The 20,238-nt window shown below is 37.6% G+C and overlaps 1 protein-coding gene across 4 annotated transcripts in view; it reads left to right on the forward strand.

Annotated features, from left to right (window-relative positions):
* Window positions 1-19,773, forward strand: part of PARD3B (par-3 family cell polarity regulator beta) — a 574,309-nt gene extending 554,536 nt beyond the window's left edge. For all 4 annotated transcript variants that reach the window (XM_083371323.1, XM_083371326.1, XM_083371324.1 and 1 more), the window contains one exon: window positions 13,963-19,773. In XM_083371323.1, coding sequence (XP_083227449.1) covers window positions 13,963-14,323 — 361 coding nt within the window. In that variant the 3' untranslated portion in view covers window positions 14,324-19,773. The remainder of the gene's footprint in view (window positions 1-13,962) is intronic.
* Window positions 19,774-20,238: the final 465 nt, after the last annotated feature.

Here is a 20,238-nt window from a genome sequence, read left to right on the forward strand (position 1 = left end):
ACAAAGCACTACATGGCCAGTATATTTAAAAAATAGCTTGGAAAGCAGATAATAACAAGACCTGGCAATGGCTAAGAGCAGGAAAGTTGAAGAAAGAGACCAAGGGACTAATGGCTGCACAAGACCAAGACTTAAGGACAAATGCATACAAATGTATTTGCCTTAATAAGCAGGCATATACATAGAATGAAGGCTATTGCTAAGCACATTGGTTTGTGCTTAAAAATTGTAAGCCGCCCTGAGTCTTTGGAGAAGGGCGGGATATAAATGGGATTAAAAAAACACCAAATGCATACAAAGTCAAAATTGAGAAGACAGCAACAGACAGTAAGTGCTGCCTATGCAAAGAAGCTGAAGAAACAGTGGACTACCTGGTAAACTGCTGCAAGATGATCACACAGACTGACTACAAGCAGCAGCATGACAAAGTAGCAACAATGGTGCATTGGAAGATCTGCAAGAAATATCATTAGTCTGTAAGCAAGAACTAGTGGGATCATAAAATAGAGAAAGTCATACAAAATGATAAAGTTAAACTGCTCTGGGACTTCAGAATTCAAACAGACAAGCACCTGCAACATAACACTCTAGACTTAACAATTGTCAATAAGAAAGACAAAAAAGTCTGGATAGTGGACATGGCAGTACGTGGAGACAGCAGAATAGACAAGAAAGAACTGGAGAAGATAACAAAATACAAAGATCTACAAATAGAAATAGAAAGACTGTGGCAAAGGCAAGCAAGGGTAGTACCAATAGTAATAGGCACCTTGGGTGCAATCCCAAAACAACTGGAGCACCACTTGAACACCATTGGCATTGACAAATTCGTCATTAGTCAATTGCAAAAGGCGGCCTTACTAGGAACTGCTTCCATCCTGCGGCGATATCTGTAATACCATCAAACATCCACATCTGCCTATCCCAGGTCCTTGATAAGGACTCGATAGGTAGACAAAAATGCCAAATCCTGTCTGAACATCTGGCTGACTATGCGATGATCAAAATAATAATAATAATAATAATAATAATAATAATAATAATAATAATAATAATAATAATAATAATAATAATAATTACCATCAATAGTAATAGGTCCCTTGGGTGCAATCCCAAAACAACTGGAGCACCACTTGGGACACCATTGGCATTGACAAATTTGCCATCAGTCAATTGCGAAAGGCGGCCTTACTAGGAACAGCTTCCATCCTGTGACAATAACTGTAATACCATCAATTCAAAAATCCACATCTGCCTATCCCAGGTCCTTGGTAAGGACTCAACAGGTAAGCAAAAATGCCAAATCCACTCTGAACATCTGGCTGACTGTGTGATGATTAATACTAATAATAATAATAAAAAGAAAGAAAGAAAGAAAGAAAGAAAGAAAGAAAGAAAGAAAGAAAGAAAGAAAGAAGCTTGTCACTTATTCAAGCTATGATTTTTTTTCTTTTTGAAGAGAATCTTGGTTCAAGTTGAGCCAAAGAAAGTTGCCAAAGGTGATGTTTGATGGCTGTTTCCTACAGCATTTGCTACAAATGTTCACTGGAACTTCTTTTTCTTGAATTTGGAGAATGTAGATGACTAGTACTGAAGGAGCATTCCAAAATTGGGAAAACTACAATAAAATCAAGTTCTTACTTCCCAAAACACCTTACTGGCTACTTTTATATAACCCAACATATAAATAGTATGCAAAGTAGAGGAAATAGAAATAATGATGCATTATTTCTGTTATATTTTAAAAAAACCATAGGTGAGCATATACATTGCAATATCTAATAAAAGAAATGACAAAATATTTTAAACAAAGATGGTGAACTTTGTTTTGAGCTTTAGGTATGAAAAAATAAATATGCTTTAACAAATATGCTTAAATTACTATATTCTGAAATAAAAGTCTAGAAATTGAGGAAAGTATCTCTTCTGAGTAACTAACTCTTCTAAGTTCACTGAAACTTTTTATATAACTGCAGAATGATAGGGCCGATGAGCACTGATGGGGAAACACCAATGAATGCCCTAATTAAAATAAAAGATAATTTTAAAATGTTCAGTAATGTATTAATAATCTTTTATAATACTTTAACTAACTTCTAAAAATCAGGCTGTATGTGAATAAAAATAATAATATCCAACGTTTGAATAGCTAGAATCTTCTGTACCACTTGTTACAACTTAAGGAGATCTGCTAATGGCTTCTATTGTTTGCGGAAAATTCTTTTACCGGTGCAGCTGATTTTTCATGTACCAAATAGGAATTGATTAAAATGTGTTTTTTCATATGTGGACTTGTTTTACAGACTGTGTAATAATTTCTGCACTGTAGACAAAACACTAGCAAAAGGAGCAGTTTTAAATATGTTACTCATCTTCAATCCACCCCTTTCCCTTATAGCCAATATCGCTTTCTCAATGCATTTTAGAGAATGATATTTTCGTTAGAGAGTATCAGAAAAATGCACTAACAAGGCTTAATCTTGCCAGTTACTAACAAGCTCACCTTCAGACCTGTTCCTATTTTCTGATATCAGGTGCCTCATTAACATTAATCACACATCTGATGCAAGCTGGACTCCACTTTGTTCTTTCTGGGTCTGTACCTTTTCCATTTATATATTTACTTATTATATTTAGTTTTCATTAGGATCATGCAAATTTCTTTTTCCATGAAGAAAAATACTGTGGGATCACAGCTGGGGAAATAAGTAAATTAGGATATCCAAATTCTAACAGCTTGTCACTGACTGCAGCTAACTGCTGCCTAGAACTAAATATGACATACCAGACCTTATTTCAATTTCTTGCTACTGAGAATTGGTTGCCTCTCCTCAATAGTATCAAGCATTTTGTCCATCTTTGAAGCCAACAATTCAAGCCAACAATCTATTGGGTTAGGATTGCTGCTTTGGTCTTAGGAATTCTCTAATACTCCACCTCTAGCTTGATCTGAAAGGTTAATTCAGTAAAATGCAAAGCTCTTTCCACAGGGCTAAATGCTTTTTGTTAACATAAAGATCTCACTCATACCAGTTTGAGGAACAAAGGATAGAAAGAAGGAACCCGCATTCTAAACCTGGTCAAAAGGATTGCAATACAAAAGACAGGATTTCTTGGCATGGAAAAGAGAATTCCTGATGCCAAGAGGTTAATGATGATCATGATATTATGTTGTATTAAACAATGTACAGCATATAGTAAAACATATGTTGTTAATTTAAGTAGCTAGTCATTACATTAAGCTTTAGCTCCTTTCACTTCTGAAAAGGTCACAGAATAGCAGCATGTTTTTCAATAAATTATTTAGTTCCGAAGAGGAATCTTGGAAAGGAGGCCAGCATTGGCCAAGATTGTCAGTATATACAGAACAGCTGGACAGACAATAGTCACTTTCTCTTGTAGCTTATTCCAAAATCTATTGGGCCATTCATGTAATTTGCTTTTTATTTTCAATGTACTTAATAGCCACCTAATAGCCTATTATCATGGCCAGCTCTAAAGTATCCAGATTAAGGAAGGGAGGAGTTGTTAGACTTAAAGAAAAGACATTTCTATTTTGAATATTCTGAGCTTCATTCATTCAAGTATTTATTGTATTTTTAGTGCATTGATTAATTTGCATCTAAACTAATATTTTTGAAGCAAAACACACTTAGTTCAATGGGATATAATTCCAAAGATACCTGGAGAGCATTACAGCATATGTTTTGCTCATTTTGTTTTTGGAATTCTTAACTGATACTATGTTCATTGGACAACCCAGTTCAATGTTATTTTTGACATTTCATTTACATTTCATCTGTACAGTACTCTGTACAGTACAGTGACAAATACTCTAATTGTTGTAATAATTTCTCTTTCCCTCATTTTTTTAAATTTCTGAAACATCTCATATTTTCCACAAGTAAATTAAAAAACTTGCAAGCATAACAGAGCCAGTTTGGTCTAGTGCAGGCATATCAAACTCGCGACGTCACATGATGTACCGTAACTTTTTTCCTGTTGCCAGCAATGGGTGGGCGCAGTTTCTGCATGACGCATCTGGCCCGCGGGCCAGCAGTTTGACATGCCTGGTCTAGTGGTTAAAGCAACTGATAGAAACCAGGCTATTATAAGTTCTAGTTCTGCTTTAGGCATGAAAGCCAGCTGGGGGACTTTGGGCCAGTCAGTTTCTCTCAGCCCAACTCTGAGTTTGCCAACAACTCTGTTGTTGTTGTGGGGGAAAATAGGAGGAGAGAAAGTTGGAAAACAAGCTAACTTAACTAGACATGGCAACAAAGACATTATTGAAAAAAACAGTCAGAAAAAATAATGGGAAGCCTTCTCTTTTTTGCACAGAAAATAATCTGACTGTGTACTGAAGTTTGCTACCACTGACTTTTCTAATTGAATAATTTCACTACTTAAAGCAATCAGGCTGAGTTATTTTGTTTGACAGCTGTTCATATCACAAGTTGTTAGTAGAGGTTCAGCTTCGCATTTCAAGGCTTCTAATCAGACATCAACCAAGAGTTCAGTGGAAGCAGTATTGCCAGCATCATTCACTGTATTTCTGTGGGTTTTGACAGGAAAATAGTTTGAATCAGAGCAGCAACCCCCATTTCTCCTACCACTTTTTTACTCTCTAATGTCTGGATTGTGAGTGGAATTGGACCTAACTGTAGTAGCATAAAGGAGAAGATAAGCTAGTCCAACTTAACTTCTTCAATTTTCTTTAAACATGTTCTTATCCAAATTATGCTACCAGCATAGTGAAGGAACTTGTATAGGTTTTTTTTAAGATTGATACAAAGAAAAGTGGTGTGTGAAGCCTTTTATTTAGTTACATTTGTTCTCCACTCAGCATCTTAAGTCACCAAATGATCTCTTCTGTAAAGCCTAAAGAAATCAGAACTCTGTAATATATAATGTTGCCTAGTAGCCTGCTAATCCTGCTTAGCAGCAGTGCTGCATGTGAGGTCTGGTAACTGGAAATCTGACACGCCAGGAATTCCAAACAGCCCCTAGTGCACGGCATGTGCTGCAGGAGAGGCCGGGACAGAAAGAGTTTACATTATCTGATTTTTGTAGCCACACGTTGTTGATAAAGAGTAGGAGGAGACAGCACCTTTAACAAGAGCAACTCATAAATAGTCTGTGTGTGGCATGTGCAAGGATAGGATGGTAGTTACTAAACATCTGCTTTGTACCATGAGGTGCAAGAGTCTTTCATGGACATCAGCCGTAACAAGCAGAATGTGTTTCCTTTTAGCATCTATGTTTTCCTTTAGCAGTTTGGGACCCTGACGTTTCTAAATGTGAAAAGCATGACCCTCTTCTCTAAATGTTATTTTAAAATTACTAAAACCAAAGACATTTGAGAAGAAGCCAGCCCATTCTGAAGATTTCCAAATTGATTTCAATAAACTGTAGCCAATAGGTTTGCCCTAGATAAGTACAGTTGTGCACAAACACACACCCTTGTTTCTAAGCTAGTAAACTTTACGCATATAGAAATGTTCCTATATGCAGGTCCAATTTCCTGACAGCAACTTGTGTTGGAAGATCCCCCTTTCAAATTTGCAACTTGGTTCCTTACTAACAAATGATCAGAAGCCTTACAAATGATCAGAAAGAGCCCTGGTGGTTAAAATGCAGTTAAAATGCAGTTTTGCAAGCTAACTCTGCTCACAGTCTGGAGCTCGATCCAGTCCAGTTCAAGGCTGATTCAGCCTTTCATCTTTCCAAGATCAGTAAAATGAGGACCCAGATTGTTTGGGGCAGTATGCTGACATTGTAAACTGCTCACAGTATGCTGTAAAGCAATATGGATTGGTATATAAGTCTGAGTGCTATTGCTATTGCCATTACTACTGGTTATTCACTGTCCCACAAAAGGACTTTTCTCTACACTCTGAACTTATTGAGTAAATATATTAAGCACTGAGGACATCAGAGATTTGTGCAATAGTTTGTCTAAGATCCTTTGGGCTTGGGTTTTGGAAGGAACCATTTCTTGACTTTGTATTATGCTGCTGTTTGGCTACTTGAAATAGAGAATAACTAAACTTGTTGGAACAACAGGATAAAATCATTGAATACATTCCTCCCCATCAAAATGATAATGGCAGAGTTCTCTTTGAAAACAGTTATTTATATCCAGACACCTGCAAGTTGTTTATGGAAGGTTAAGATCTTATGGAAGATCTCTGGAAGTGTAAGATCTGCTTCCCACCCCCAACATTTCTCTGCTTCCTAAGGCCCCCAAAGAGTAAGATTGGAATTGTTCCCTCATGTCCATAGCATATGCCTCTTATGTGGCACTTTTGCAAAGTATATAATGAAGATTAGTGTTGATTTCAGTATTGGAATCAGCACTGGCAGAGTTTTGCACAGGAGTTCTCTGCAGTCTGGTTCTCATTAAGGGTGTAAATCTGTTTCTGGGATATAGGCAAGGTCTTTCTGTACACTGAGAGTCAAGTTCTGCACCACTGGCAACTATTATCTCAGGTAAAAGAAAGAAATACTGTGGGCCTTATTCTATGATTTGGAATAGTTTTGACATTAGATTAGAAGCTGTGAGATAGCACATATTTTTATCAAGAGTAAACATTTCAGACGAATAAAAGAATTCTGAACAATGTGACTATGGAATTAAAGATTTCAATATTGCATCAGAAATTCTAGCCCACATCTCAGTCCAATGGTTTTTAAAAAAAGGAAAACATCTCAGTCAGATTAAGACACCTGCAATGTTGCGCCTGGTCAGAGGTCTATTTTCTTTTTGGTTTACTAAAGACAAATGATGAAATAGGGCTTAGCTGAACTATGAACATTATTATTTCTGAAGCATCTGTAGTTTAGAAAGTGTTCATAATCTTTGATGAGATTACCTCAGATTTCCCCTTTTAAAATTGGAGGCCTGAGCATAAGAGAGCAATGCAATCCGCAGAATGACTCCATGATATGGCTTTGAGCTAAGCCAACCCAACTTTTTCTGCTAGATTATACCAGCAGTAAGCTGGGAATAATTTACATTATTTTTTAACTTATAAACCTGAATGTTCAGGTACAAATAGTTATAGGTGTCCTTGTCACTTTTCTAATGATTCTGTTTTATATGTTCTTGCTAGTTCTGATCTTGAACCTTTAGGGAAGTGACCCAGTTCAAATGATTGGTTTTAGTACAGTAAAAGGTAAAGGTAAAGGTTCCCCCGCACATGCGTGCTAGTCGTTTCCGACTCTGTTTCAAAGCCGAAGAGCCAGAGCTTGTCCGAGGACGTCTCCGTGGTCATGTGGCCGGCATGACTAGATGCCAAAGGTGCACGGAACGCTGTTACCTTCCCACCGTAGTGGTCCCTATTTTTCTACTTGCATTTTTACATGCTTTCAAACTGCTAGGTTGGCAGAAGCTGGGATGAGTAACAGGAGCTCACTCTGTTACGCGGCACTCGGGATTCGACCCGCCAAACTGCCGACCTTCTGATCGACAAGCTCAGCGTCCTAACCCACTGAGCCACTGCGTCCCTTTTAGTACAGTAATGAATATATAAAAAGCAAAACAAGCAAAACATTCTTTTTGAATTCTGTAGCCTAAAATCATACTTTATCATTTTAAGTTGATTGCTTTTTAATGACTTTCAAGCATTTGAAATGTACTGTTTGAAAAGATACAGTTAAGATGCACTTTCTGGAAGACTGGTTTGATGCTCTTATTGCTAATATCCAGTACCATGCAAAGTCCATTTGTTTTGTTTTGTGTTCCTGTTTATTTTCAAGAACTTGAACAAGACTCATTTTCTGAAAATTTGAATGGGCACACTTTTTTAGTTGGTCACATATTAACCTGAAAGAAGAAAAAGGCATTTCTTTACTGTTTCCTTGTTCCTTATATATTTACCTTTGACAAGAATACATTATTAGAGGAAGATGCGGTTAAAAGTGAGCAAATAAGCAGGAGGCACAGATAAGGAAAGCAAGTAGATGGAAAGAGGCATTCAGGAAGATAAGGAGGGACACTACCCCTGCTCTCCTCTTTGGGTTGAGTATGTGTAAGAAAATATCTTGTTGAAAATGAACAAAAGGGATGTGTATGTATTTGTGTGTTTGTGTGTGTCTGCGCACGAGCATATAATAAAAGCAAGAGGCTGAAAAGAGACAAGAAATGGGAGAAAGCCAGAGCTACCCTTTCAACAAAGGCAGGATGAGTTGATTAGCCTGGCCTCCTCTTGTGTTCCTCCAGCTGTAGAAACTGAGTGGTTTTCAGTGGAAAATTTCCTGTATCAGTTGAGCTCCTCCACATAAATGAGGACTTTAGAAAACCAGGATCCTCATCCCATGCAGAGTTTCCCCAGATAGAGGATCTCTCTATTCAGATAGTTCCAGTGGTGAGATTCAAATAGGTGAACAACCGTTTCTCTGTGTGGATGCTGCTTCCGGAAAACCATTCTGGGCCTGGGCAACAAAAAATTAGCTACCGGTTCTGCCGAAGTGGTGCAAACCGGCTGAATCCCATCACTGGATAGTTCCCTTCTATTCGTGGAAGGGAATGGAAGGTCTAAACATACATACCTAGAAGAAAGAGCCAAAAACTTACAAGACTATGCTCACATTCATTTCTTTTCACCTATTTGTTCTAGTACTACAGGAGATCATATATCTGTGGAATATCTGGTTGCATGTCCCTGTTGCATGTACAAAGAATCATACGTGCTTATCCACTAGAAGCAAGGGAAATGCCAGGAGCCTGAGACACTAACAGAGTATCTTTGACTTTACACTCTTGCAATAGTTGCTCAGTTTCAACAACTTCACCTGCCACTATCATTGTATTGCTTCTGCATTGCCAGGTGATATAAGCACCTGATCTAATTGACAGAATTATATAAGCTGAAGACTACATCAGTTTTCCATTTGCTCTTTGGGGTTATTAAAATTTCCCATATTCTTAACTCTTCTGTGACCTGTTGAAATTCTTAAGGATAGGGGGGGGGGTTTCCTTGTTCTTTCCCTTATGGGGAATGTTCCTCACATGTTTTCTGAGTGGCTGGAGGTGCAGCAGACATTTTGGGTGAATCCCATGGGTCACTGACTTTCTGCCTTCCCTGTTGATCTGAGAGACTTGTGTACCCTCCAAAGCACGGGTCACTGTGCAGGCATGAACCGAGCTTCTGAACTCTGGGGCCTGCAGGAGTCAACAAAAACAATAAGAGCCAAGAATAAAATTCATTAGGACCTCCTTGGAGAGAGCCATTTTTGCAAAGTGAAAAAGCAGTATTGTTCTTCCTTATGTTTGGAAAGGGAAAACTAAGACACACATAACTGAATTCTCAGTCTGTATGTGCATTGTTGTTTTTCTAGGAAAAGTAGCAACAGGTAAGGCATTGTGTAAAGTTGGGTGAAGGTGAGTATAAACATAAAGTATATTTATACTTCTCTAGCTATACACCTTTATCAGTCTCTCTCCTTACTTTTCCTTTATCAGAAAAAATAAATGCAAATAAAAATAAAATGTAATAAAAAGAAATCTCAATCTCTCACAGCCTTTGCTCTGGTTTCCATGCTAAGGTGACATCCCTTCTTTTTCCATTTCTTGATATTATCATGTGCACTTTCCTCAATGCTTCTACACTATTGTCCACCATCAATAAGGGGGGGGGGTGTGTGAAACACAACTTGTAGACAAATGACAACTACAGACTGTTTATGTGACTAGAATCCCATTTCAGCATCAACATGATTTTGTAACATTTTTGGAAACAGTAGCTTAGATTCTATATTCACAATTTTACACAAAAAGGAATTGTATTTCAATATAAACATATAATTTAGCCTAGTTGTGGCTGTTGGGGGCTGCCTTGGCAAGATTTCAGAGTCTTTAGGACTCTGGCAATAATTTTCATTATTTCTTCTAACAACCTTTTAAAAATTAATCTTCTAATTAGTGCAAATATATATATATATATATATATATATATATATATATATATATATATATATATATATATATATATGAATTAGGGAGGATAGAATAGGGTTAATATCCTGAATAGTGCTTCATCTCTCCCCAAGAGTAAGAGAAATAACACTCTGCATGTTTATTTCAAAAACACCCTAATTAAAATCCATTTTCCCTTTTTTCATAGTCTGCTCTCAAAACAGTCCATCAAAGTAACTTTTGTAAATCATCTTCTTAACACAACAAACTGTAGATTGGTGTTAGCAATATTTTTTCCACTTCTTCTCCAGATTAGTCATGAGACTTCAATTAGAGCCATTATGTGTATTTCTGTCTTATTTTTGTCTTATTCTACAAACTATATGTTTTTAGATAAGCTAAAATTCCCCTAAAGTCATCATCTTCTACAAAAAGAAAAAAAGGAAAGCAAAACAAAGAAAACACTAACAATCATCCCAACAAAATGACAAAAGAGAACCCTATCAAATTAACTATATTGCTACATTTATTGTTTCAGGCTGATCACTCTGGATATTCAGGTTCTCAATACAATTTAGATCAAGCCCTTCAAAAAAAGGAGCACAAAGGCAATCCTGGGGATATTCCACCTATTTTCAAACTATTTTGTTACTTAGGTAATTCCATCAAAAAAAATGAGGCAATATTTAATGTTTCATTCATATATTTAGTTACAAGATCTCATAATCTTCCTTACCTGCTAAGACTCCAGGGGTATATGAAATTCCTCCAGCTTCCTGCACTAACCAGTCTAAGTTAAAACCATGATAACCTACTTTTGTTGCTCAGCACTTTTAAATGCCATGTTCTGGTATGCCAAAATAATAACTTTAAAAAAGAAGCAGCAAATTGCTGATCATTCGACTCTTATCTGAAATTGCACATTTCTGACCCTCATCTTATTTGTCTAGTGATTCGTGTCTGTGCTGTGCTCCAGACTCACCAAGCATTGTTTTACATGACATGAAACATAATGTGTGTTTTTTTTCTTCCTGCCGGACTCATTTAAGCCCATAGGATAAATCACCAAACACAAGCAACACACAAACATTATCTGCCTTGAAATGAACCTGCGTTCTCCCACTGGAATTGCTTAGTGCAAATGTTTCCTGTTTAAAGTGGAAAGAGAGAGAGGAAAAATTCCAGGCCTTGGACTTTCAGGGCTTCTGTACTCCCCAGAGATTCTTCACTTTAAAAACAGAACATTATAAAAGACAGGCCCTCCCTGTTTGCTGTGAGAGACTCTAGATCCAGTGCTGAAGGTCTGAAGCCACCTTCAGAGATGGTGAATGGACTACAAGCCAACATGTGTTGTGGGAGCTACTGCTTCCACCTGCACTACGCAACCACATTTCAAGACAGTTAATTCTCTGTCCCCAATTTGGGATACTTTCTTTATGATTGAAAGTAGCATTAGACCATGAAGGGACTACAGGTAGTTCTTGTTGTTGAGCGAATTTTGTTCCATTTTACGACCTTTCTTGCCACAGTTGTTAAGTAAATCACTGCAGTTGTTAAGTTAGTAACACAGTTGTAAAGTGAATCTGGCTTCCCCATTGACTTTGCTTGTCAGAAGGTTACCAAAGTTTTTCACATGACCCCGGGAAACGCACAGTCCTCATAAATATGAGCCAGTTGCCAAGTGTCCATATGTCTATGGAGAGTGTGAAAAGTGTGAAAAATGGTCATAAGTCACTTTTTTCAGTGCCATTCTAACTTCAAATGGTCATTAAACAAATGGTTTAAGTCAAAGACTATCTAGGGTTCTGTGCATATGCTCTTTCTTTCTTTCCTTTATTTGTCAACCTGAATAAAGTTGTGAGCTAGCCAACAGCTTGCTTATTCTTTGCTGGTCAAAATTAGGTCTCTCTGCCCTAAATTTGGATGTGCTATGTCACTGTAGTTTGCCAAAATGCCTAGTTCACAGCAGCAACTAAACTCCAACTAATTGCAGTTTCTGAGTAATTTCTGACTGCATTGATTGATACCTGCTGAGTTAAGATTATTAACATCTGCTGAATTTTCTGAGCATATCATAATGCTAGTGAAGTAATTTAAAAAGAAAAAATTTGTATAATGAATAAATAGTACAGAAAAGTCATTAAAAAGATTCTGCTCCAATATAATGCAAGCAGCCAACATCATAGGGACAATAGCACTATAGAAACATCTGAGATAAGATTGCCAGCCTAGCATTGAAAAGACATGGATGACAAGCCTGCTCCCTTGGGGAGTGCATTTCATGTGACAGTAATCTAAGCTGGAGTTAGCTAAGACATGACTGACAAGGTCCATCTTTATCAAGATGGCTGTGGCTGACAAAGCAAACACCCCCCCCCCAAAAAAAAATAAAGGAAATATGCATTCCACCTGCACATCTAGCAAGAAAGCCACATCAAAGAACTATTTTAAGCTAATCCTGAACTGCCAACAGAGACTCAATATTTCTGCCACTTTTCTAGAAAGGAGAAGTAGAGCTGTCCTTTGAACGACTGTAGCTTTCAAAGCTCTAGATGACTTAAACTAATAGGGTTGGTTTTTTTCTCTAGATGGAACTCTAACAATGAATGGCCTTTGCATCAAGCATCAAGTAAAAGACCTCAAATTACTTAACATAAGTAACTAAATTCAAACTCCATCCCTTCCTAGTTTAGGAAGAAACAAAATTCTGGTTGTGTGTATGTGTGCGTGTATGTGTATGTGTGCGAGTGCGCACACGCATATATATGAAAGACAGTATGATGCATTGGTTAAAGTACTGCACCAGGAATGGGAAGACCCAAATTTTGGTCTCCTTTTAGCCATGGAAGGGATGGTGATTTGGGACAACTGGTGTCTCTCTCTGGGAAGTCTAAAATCCTTTGTCTATAGTTCATAACGTAAGGGAAGACACCTTCATCCCACAGCTGATTTAGGTGATTATCTGCCTTTCAGTCTGTCCATCCATCTATTTCATATTCACTTTGAATCTTTGCCTACCCATTACAGTTGCCTTGCCTCTTTAAAAAAAATAATAATCTGTAAGTATTATATTCCCACTGTTGCTTAGGGTGGATCTGTCTTATGCTTTCTAAGCAACTCTGCTCCTAGGAGAAGCTCTCCCTGGCTATTCTCCAGTGCTTCACTTTTTTCTTTGGCAAGCTGGATCAAATGCATGAAATGTAATTGCACAAATTACATGAACTGCACAAATTTAGCAGAAGAATACAACATTTGAAACACTGTCTAGGTTCATGAAAGAGTGGAAAATATGACATGTCGGATCTGACAAAACTAGCATTAAGACATGAACTCTTGGTTTTTCAATGTTGCAGTCAGCAAGTCAATTCAAAGACAGCCAGAGTTCTTTCTGTAACTGAAAAAAAAAACATTTCACTCTTCAGAGAACAGTTCCTAATAGTCAAACTTTCATCTTGTTGGAGTGGACATCTACAAACAACACTTTTTTATTCCATGTATCATTTCTCCTGGCTTTAGGGAGAGATTACCTCTTTAATGTTAATCCAAATTTGGGACAGAAAACCTTCAGAATGACCCCGTCATCAGTTTCCCCTTAATTCCAGGTTGCTTCTCTCTCTGATCAGTTTCCAACCCTTGTTTCTTGTCCTGCCCTCTGGTGCTTTGTTGAATAACGTGACCTCCTCTTCTTGGTGGCAGCCCCTCAAATATTGGAATACTGCTATCATGTCACCCCTGTTTCTTCTTTTCTTTAGACTAGCCAAACCCAAGTCCTGCAGCCATTCTTCATATGTTTTAGACTTTACTTTCTTACAAAAAAGAAAGTGCTTTCAGTACAGTTTGGCAAATAAGGTGAATAGCTTGAACGTTTTGATAAAGAAGCTACAATATGTGGAGGCTGGACTTTTCCACTGGCTTCCTTTGTGTTTTACCAGTCCAGAGCTTTAGTTTTTACATTTCTTGCCCAAAACAATTGCTGCATTTTAGATGGAGGCGATGCAAGACTTTTTACTGACAGCTTCTCACCCCCTTTCTATTTTTCTTCCTAGGCATGGATCTGTAGAACCAATGGAATATTTAACAGGGCTACGAATAGCACACAAAGAAAGAGATCTTCTCTACCCTCCTGCAAGCCAACCTGCAATTCACCCCTCCAAAGGGAGCTACCTTCATCCACCAGATGGCCCAAGAGCAACAGAGTTATGGTATTCATCCTATTTCCCACCACAGCCAGTAATTCAGCACAAAGGACCTCTCCGCCAAGATGTACCACCATCCCCACCACAAGGCCACAGAGCTCCACCTTATAATGAGGTGGGCAGAATAGGACACAGACAAAACACTCCTGATAAGTACCAATGCAGGTACCAAGATCCAAGGCAGAAGGACTCTGTGACTGCAGCTGTATAAGTGAAAGCTGGACTGTTGCTGATATTTTATGGTTGACTTCATCTTACAGTTAGTTCCTCTGAAGTCATTGCTGCACTCTCAACCTATAGCATCTTCTAGAGTCACTCACCCATTGTTCTGCCAACATACCAGTAATAAAGACAAGCTTTATATTTCTTCAGTACTGGCTGGGTGATGCTATGGAGATGCTATAAGTCATTCCAGAAAAAGTGCTCATTAACTCTGGCCAATCTATGACCAGAATATGTACCCAACTATATTGCAGACTCATACAAATGGTACATGACCTTTAAATATTGAAGAGTAAGAGAGGTTGTTTTTTTTTAAAGTGTTTAAACATAGATGATGGTAGATAAAGACTCAGCAGTATTTATACGCACATCACAAAGTGCCACTCAGGGCTATTTGCAATTACACAGGCACAAAAAAAAACCAACAGCCAAGTGGTCTTGCAGGGAGGAGGAGAGAAAATGATTTTAGGAAAGGCATATAATTCATGCCACTGTGGGTACAATCAGTATACAGGTCCTTTACTAAAACTTCCTCTGAAGAATTGGAAATATTCTACAGTATCAATGAGATGTGTTCCTTTCAAAGTGTGACCTAGAATTTGTTATTGTCCCCATCTCTGAATCCTTTATGAATATTCTTTTCATCTGCTTAGAAGGATGCTTCAGGTCTGAAACCATTTTTCTCCTCTTCTTCTCTTTTCTAATAACGAGCAGCTTGGACAAATTTAAAAGATGCCTAAGTAGAGCACCATACAGTGTTGCATTGTAAGGGTTTCTGGAAGGAAATACAAAAGGGCTCAGTATGTAGCTTCCTACCTCTGATTTCATAACTATTAGTTCATTTGTATGCCACTATATTGATGTATGTGGATGACTATGTGTCTTTGTGTCTTGAGAGAGCTGATTCTCCATTGATACCAATGGAGCATATACTTAATAATTGTGTACTAGGATGGAATTATCAATTTGTGCTCTGGTGATATTTTACTAGTATTTATTTCCCCAGTCACAACTCCAAATCAAAAAGGTTGCAAGATGGCTGTGGAATCTCATGTTTTTAGGAACTCATTTTTGCTAGACCACCATCCTTTTCATGGCCCTATCAGAAAATAAATTGTTGACTGTATTTTCAAGCACTTGGGTAACTATTAGGCTGCTATTTGTTAATTTATTTGTTTAAGCCACCTGTGCAAAGCAGCCCCTCGGCTAATCCTAGAGGGCTTAGCAGAGGAAAGTTTTGTTAAATGCCAAACATTACAATGCTCAGATCTTTGTGGGCATTGGAGAATTCTAGGTTTAAAAAGAAGCAAAAAGACATAATAATGGTATAGTTATCAAGTGAGAGATTAAGCATAATGTGGTTCCACTGAGGGGGAATCATGGTAGGAATATCCAGGATGGAAGAAAGGGGCCAGGTGTCAAAAAATTCAAAATGGCAGCTGCAATCAAAGCTGCCATTTTGATGGTTTTGACCCCCCTCTCTCCATGGATACCCTGAATCATAGTGTAGTTGTGATCAATGTGTCTAGAAGAAAAGAAGGGAAATGACAAACTTTGCACACTTCTGTAAAATGCAGATAGTTTAGGTTTTCACAATTTTTGTTGTTTGCCACTTAAGACTAATAAAACTTCTGAGACTTGCTTCTGTCTTTAAAAGCTTCTCTGAAAAGTCTCTAATAGCTTCAGCATGTTTTTTTTAATTCTAAACTGACTGGGGACTCATTTTAAGTCTATGTTACAGGCTTTTTCCTTCCAAGTGAAAGATCTTGGGCATGGCCATAGAAAAGAATTGAGAAATCCTTACGTTTTATTTTGGTATGCAGCAAATTAACAAGATTCATTATAGAGGTCATCTAATAATTATTATATGATGCTCAGAGGGGTCATCAAGGAGGCAGAGCCATTTATCATTTAGCTTTTCTGAAATGGCTTCATTCTACTAGGTACCCTGAAGAGATTTGGCTTATAGAGAATTCATTATGTACACAAATTTATATTATTATATTTTAGAGAGTCAATTTCTTTAGTGTCCCTGAAAGTGTCAGCGGCTTGGTGTGAATGCAGTCCTGAATTCATATTCAGAAAATGTGAGGTACTATAGTGCATTTTATATCAAAGTTGAAGGTCATAGCCTTTCTCCAAAACTACCTGTTAAATATATCAGAACGTGGGGCTAAGTGGGAAGTCTCCAGTGATGACAAATAGCAAGTATGTTCATTTTAATACGGGAATGTGTATGTGTGTATGTGCACGCATATGCACACACACCTGTGTGTTGGATTCCCCCCCCCTAAAATGCAGAATTTTATGGCCATTCAAAGGCCAATTATCTATTTCCAGGGGATGAATTTAATTTCAACTGGCCCTGAATGATTAATCAAGAATTAATTACAAAGAATTGCAAGAGTACATTGATCCTTCCATGGAAAAATCTATTTATATAAATGAACAAATCTTGTTTATGCCATTTTAAGCAAACAGTTAATTCTCCCTATCCACCTCTATGTAATCACGTCTGAAATTGATGACTTACTTTTGTTAAGCCAACATTTTCAGAAATCCATATTGAGTTGAACTATTTACAAGGAGGATGGAAAAATTGCATATTGTGAACACCAGTATATAATGACTTTGCACATACATGTGATTCAGGCAGACAGTTTCATTTTATATCAGATTTTATTTTTCTGGACAATTTGTCATCCCACAATAGATGGATTTCCTTGATGTATTTAGCATATTATACATATTAAAATATGTTTTCTACTTTTCACCTTTGTGAATCATGTCAAGCATTTAGCATATTTATAGCTTATGTGCAACAAGAGAACACATCCAAACTCAACTCTTCTGTTTGGAACTACTGGTACATCATATTTATAATCTCCACTGATGGTGGTTGTCTGGTTTAATTTCTGAGTAAAGATCCCTGCACTGAATTCAGTTTACATTTTCTTTAAATGTTGTGCACAGCACAGATTTGGAAATCTTTTTGAGTAGGAGTATTCAAGAACTCTAGATTTTGAAGTAGCCATTCCAAAGTTGAAACAGATCCTTCTTCGAGAATTGGGCCTGTGCTTCTGATTCAAGTCTACAGCCTTCAAATTCTGTTTTAAAAAAAATCCATATTCTTAAATGAACAAAAATTTGGCAAAAATGTAGTAGATGCAGACAATCAGAAGTGTAAATGAAATGTGCTTTGATTTTTTTTTAATGACTATAACTGATAATGCATAGGGCTCCTTGGGTAATAACAACAAACATTGATGATAGTGGCTTTCTCAAGCCTAATCACAATTAAGAATAGCCTTGAAAGACAAACTCCCACCTTATAAATCAATGCCACTAACTCTCCCCTTTACAAAGATAACTGGCAGCATTTCAGGAACAAACAAGGGTAAAATCCAAATTGGATGAAAGAGTCTGCCTAGCTTATTTATGGCTTTGAGGCTGGTGCTCAATTGTTCCTGGGCAGCTGCAACTCCCATAGACTCCAATGGTCCAGTTTAGAGCAAGTCAGGCAGGTCAAAAGTAGATTTTCCGGGCTGTTAATCTTAACCAGTAGCTTATTAAACAGTGTCTCTCTTTTAGATCAGTAAGGGAATTTATTCCGTGTTACAAAATAATAGATGCAGCACAACACTGTAGAGGTGTTTTGTGCAGGTGCAAGAAAAATGAAAATTCTTGGGTTGAGTGTGAGGAAAAGTGCAAAAGAATTACACCATCCTCCTGAGTCCAGAAAGCCAGGATTCTGACTTGGGAAAAACAGGGGAATGTGTTAATTGATTTCAAGAGGTACGTGTTCATCAGAGAAAGATTGCTTCTCTGAAAGAACATGACGGAAACTTTATCAGCACCATATTGCAAATAAAATGTATAGCAGACGCATCACAAGGTGCTATAGCTGATGGATGACAATATACCACTTGCAAAAACATAATAAACATAATAAAAACTAACATCAGCCTTTAAGAAAATAGCTGCCCTTTTCCCCTTTGCAGGCATATGTTTGGGCAGCCATATAAGTGATCTAAATAAATAAATAAATAAAAATATTATTGACCAGCAAAAGTCCATTTATAGTCTGATATACTTTGCGTTCATTTGCTTTGAAAACATGCCAGTCCAGCAGGAACCATTTGTAAAGTGGCTTTGTGATGGCTTTTGGATGTTTTGGAGGTATTCCTCTGAATGCCTGAAACTTTTCTAGAAAAATTGTGAAGAGATTGACAATGTGAGTGTGGATGCCTTTCTAGGTAGAAGACCAAATGAAACCTTCTTCTATGCCCTTGTGTCAATCTCACTTTTCTGGAAAAAGGAAGAGGATGCAGGAGAAATTGTCTAATAAAGCAGGAAAGCAGTCCCAGATTTACACTGATGCCTTGGCTCATTTTCTATGCTTCCTGATAAGAATTACAAAGCCTGAGGGGTGTATTGCAATAGTTTTAATCTGCAGCTACTCAACACTGTATCTAATTTGAGCCATTTCCAGCTTAACTAAAAAAAAGGCTAAGGAATGTGCTCCTTATTGGTGCTTTCTTTAAAAGCTGGCTAAAGTATGATTCTAAAAACTTTGTTCTGAACAGTTGATATACCGAGGAGGGAAACATTCAATTGATAATCATATAGTAGGGATGAAAGTCTGCTAATAGTGGGCAACCAAACCAGAATATTGAGCAAGCTTATCAGGCACACAAGATTGATCAGAATCCTCTAAAATAACTAGAAATATCACTGTACTGTCTATCAAATTATTGGTGACATTTTTAAAAAGCCTGAATTGGATGTGTAACTATGACCACCTATAGAATCCCAAAAGAAGGGCCTAGCTCTGATCACTCGAATGAAAACGGTGGCTGAGCAATATATAAAAGCTTTAGGAAAGGCCCCTTCTCCAAATGTATCCCGAAACTCCTTACCTCAGCTAAAGTCCAGAGCCAGAAACAGTTTCGCATCCTGCCTAGTTAGGCCTAGGACAAAAATCATTCTTTTGTGTATTATTCCTAGTGAGAAATGTTCTATAAGTTCACTTATCCCTTAGGGGAGCCCGTGCCTTCCCAGATCAGGCCTTGTTCAGAAAACCTGGGAGGATGATTTGTGCACATGACGCTGCTTGTTTTGACCCTCAGCATACAAGCCATCCATTTCAGGCTTATTTTGGGTGCAATTCTACAGGCATCAGTGGTTGAGCTATCATGGGAATTGCTCTGGTTTGCACACTGTGTGACCTTTCTTTTATATTTAGATTTTTTTAAAGAACAAATCTATATTTGTGTGTAAAAGGTTTGGGTGAAATTATTGTGGGGAGAGAGAAATTTGAGAGAACATTAATTTGAATGTAACAAAATTAAATTTGAGCTGTTTTGCTTTGTTTTATATAGAGAGATACAGGATGCCATATAGATTTTGGACAGTTTTATTTTGCATTAAAATAAAGCTTTGAGAAGAAATGCCTTTTGTGATTTTTTTTTAAAAAATTGTTTTTCTTCTGCCATAGTCAGACCTCAACAGAAGTCTGTCAAAGAGAAACTTGGCTGATGATGCAGGCAGCTGTGAATGGAATGGGACAACTCACTGCGGCCAACTCTCTGTGGCCATCTTGCCACAGGATAACTTGCTGCAGACAATTCCACGCAGGTAACTCAATGCAATAAATGTTATCTGCCATTGACGAAAATGGGAATAATGTTAAAAAAAACAGTGGCAGACAATATTTATTGCACTGAACTATCCTGCATGCAATTGTCCATGGCAATTGTCCCGCAACAGGTTGGCTGTGGTGAGATGGCCCTGGCGAGTTATATAGACCCACTGTAAATGATAGGCTTCCTTCTCATGTAGGCTGCAGGCTACATCCAGTTGAAACCTGGTTCTTAGAACTCCCTTTCTGACACCTTATCTTCA

Source organism: Vipera ursinii, assembly GCF_947247035.1.
Source record: "Vipera ursinii genome assembly, chromosome: 1".
NCBI classification, from domain to species: Eukaryota; Metazoa; Chordata; class Lepidosauria; order Squamata; family Viperidae; genus Vipera; species Vipera ursinii.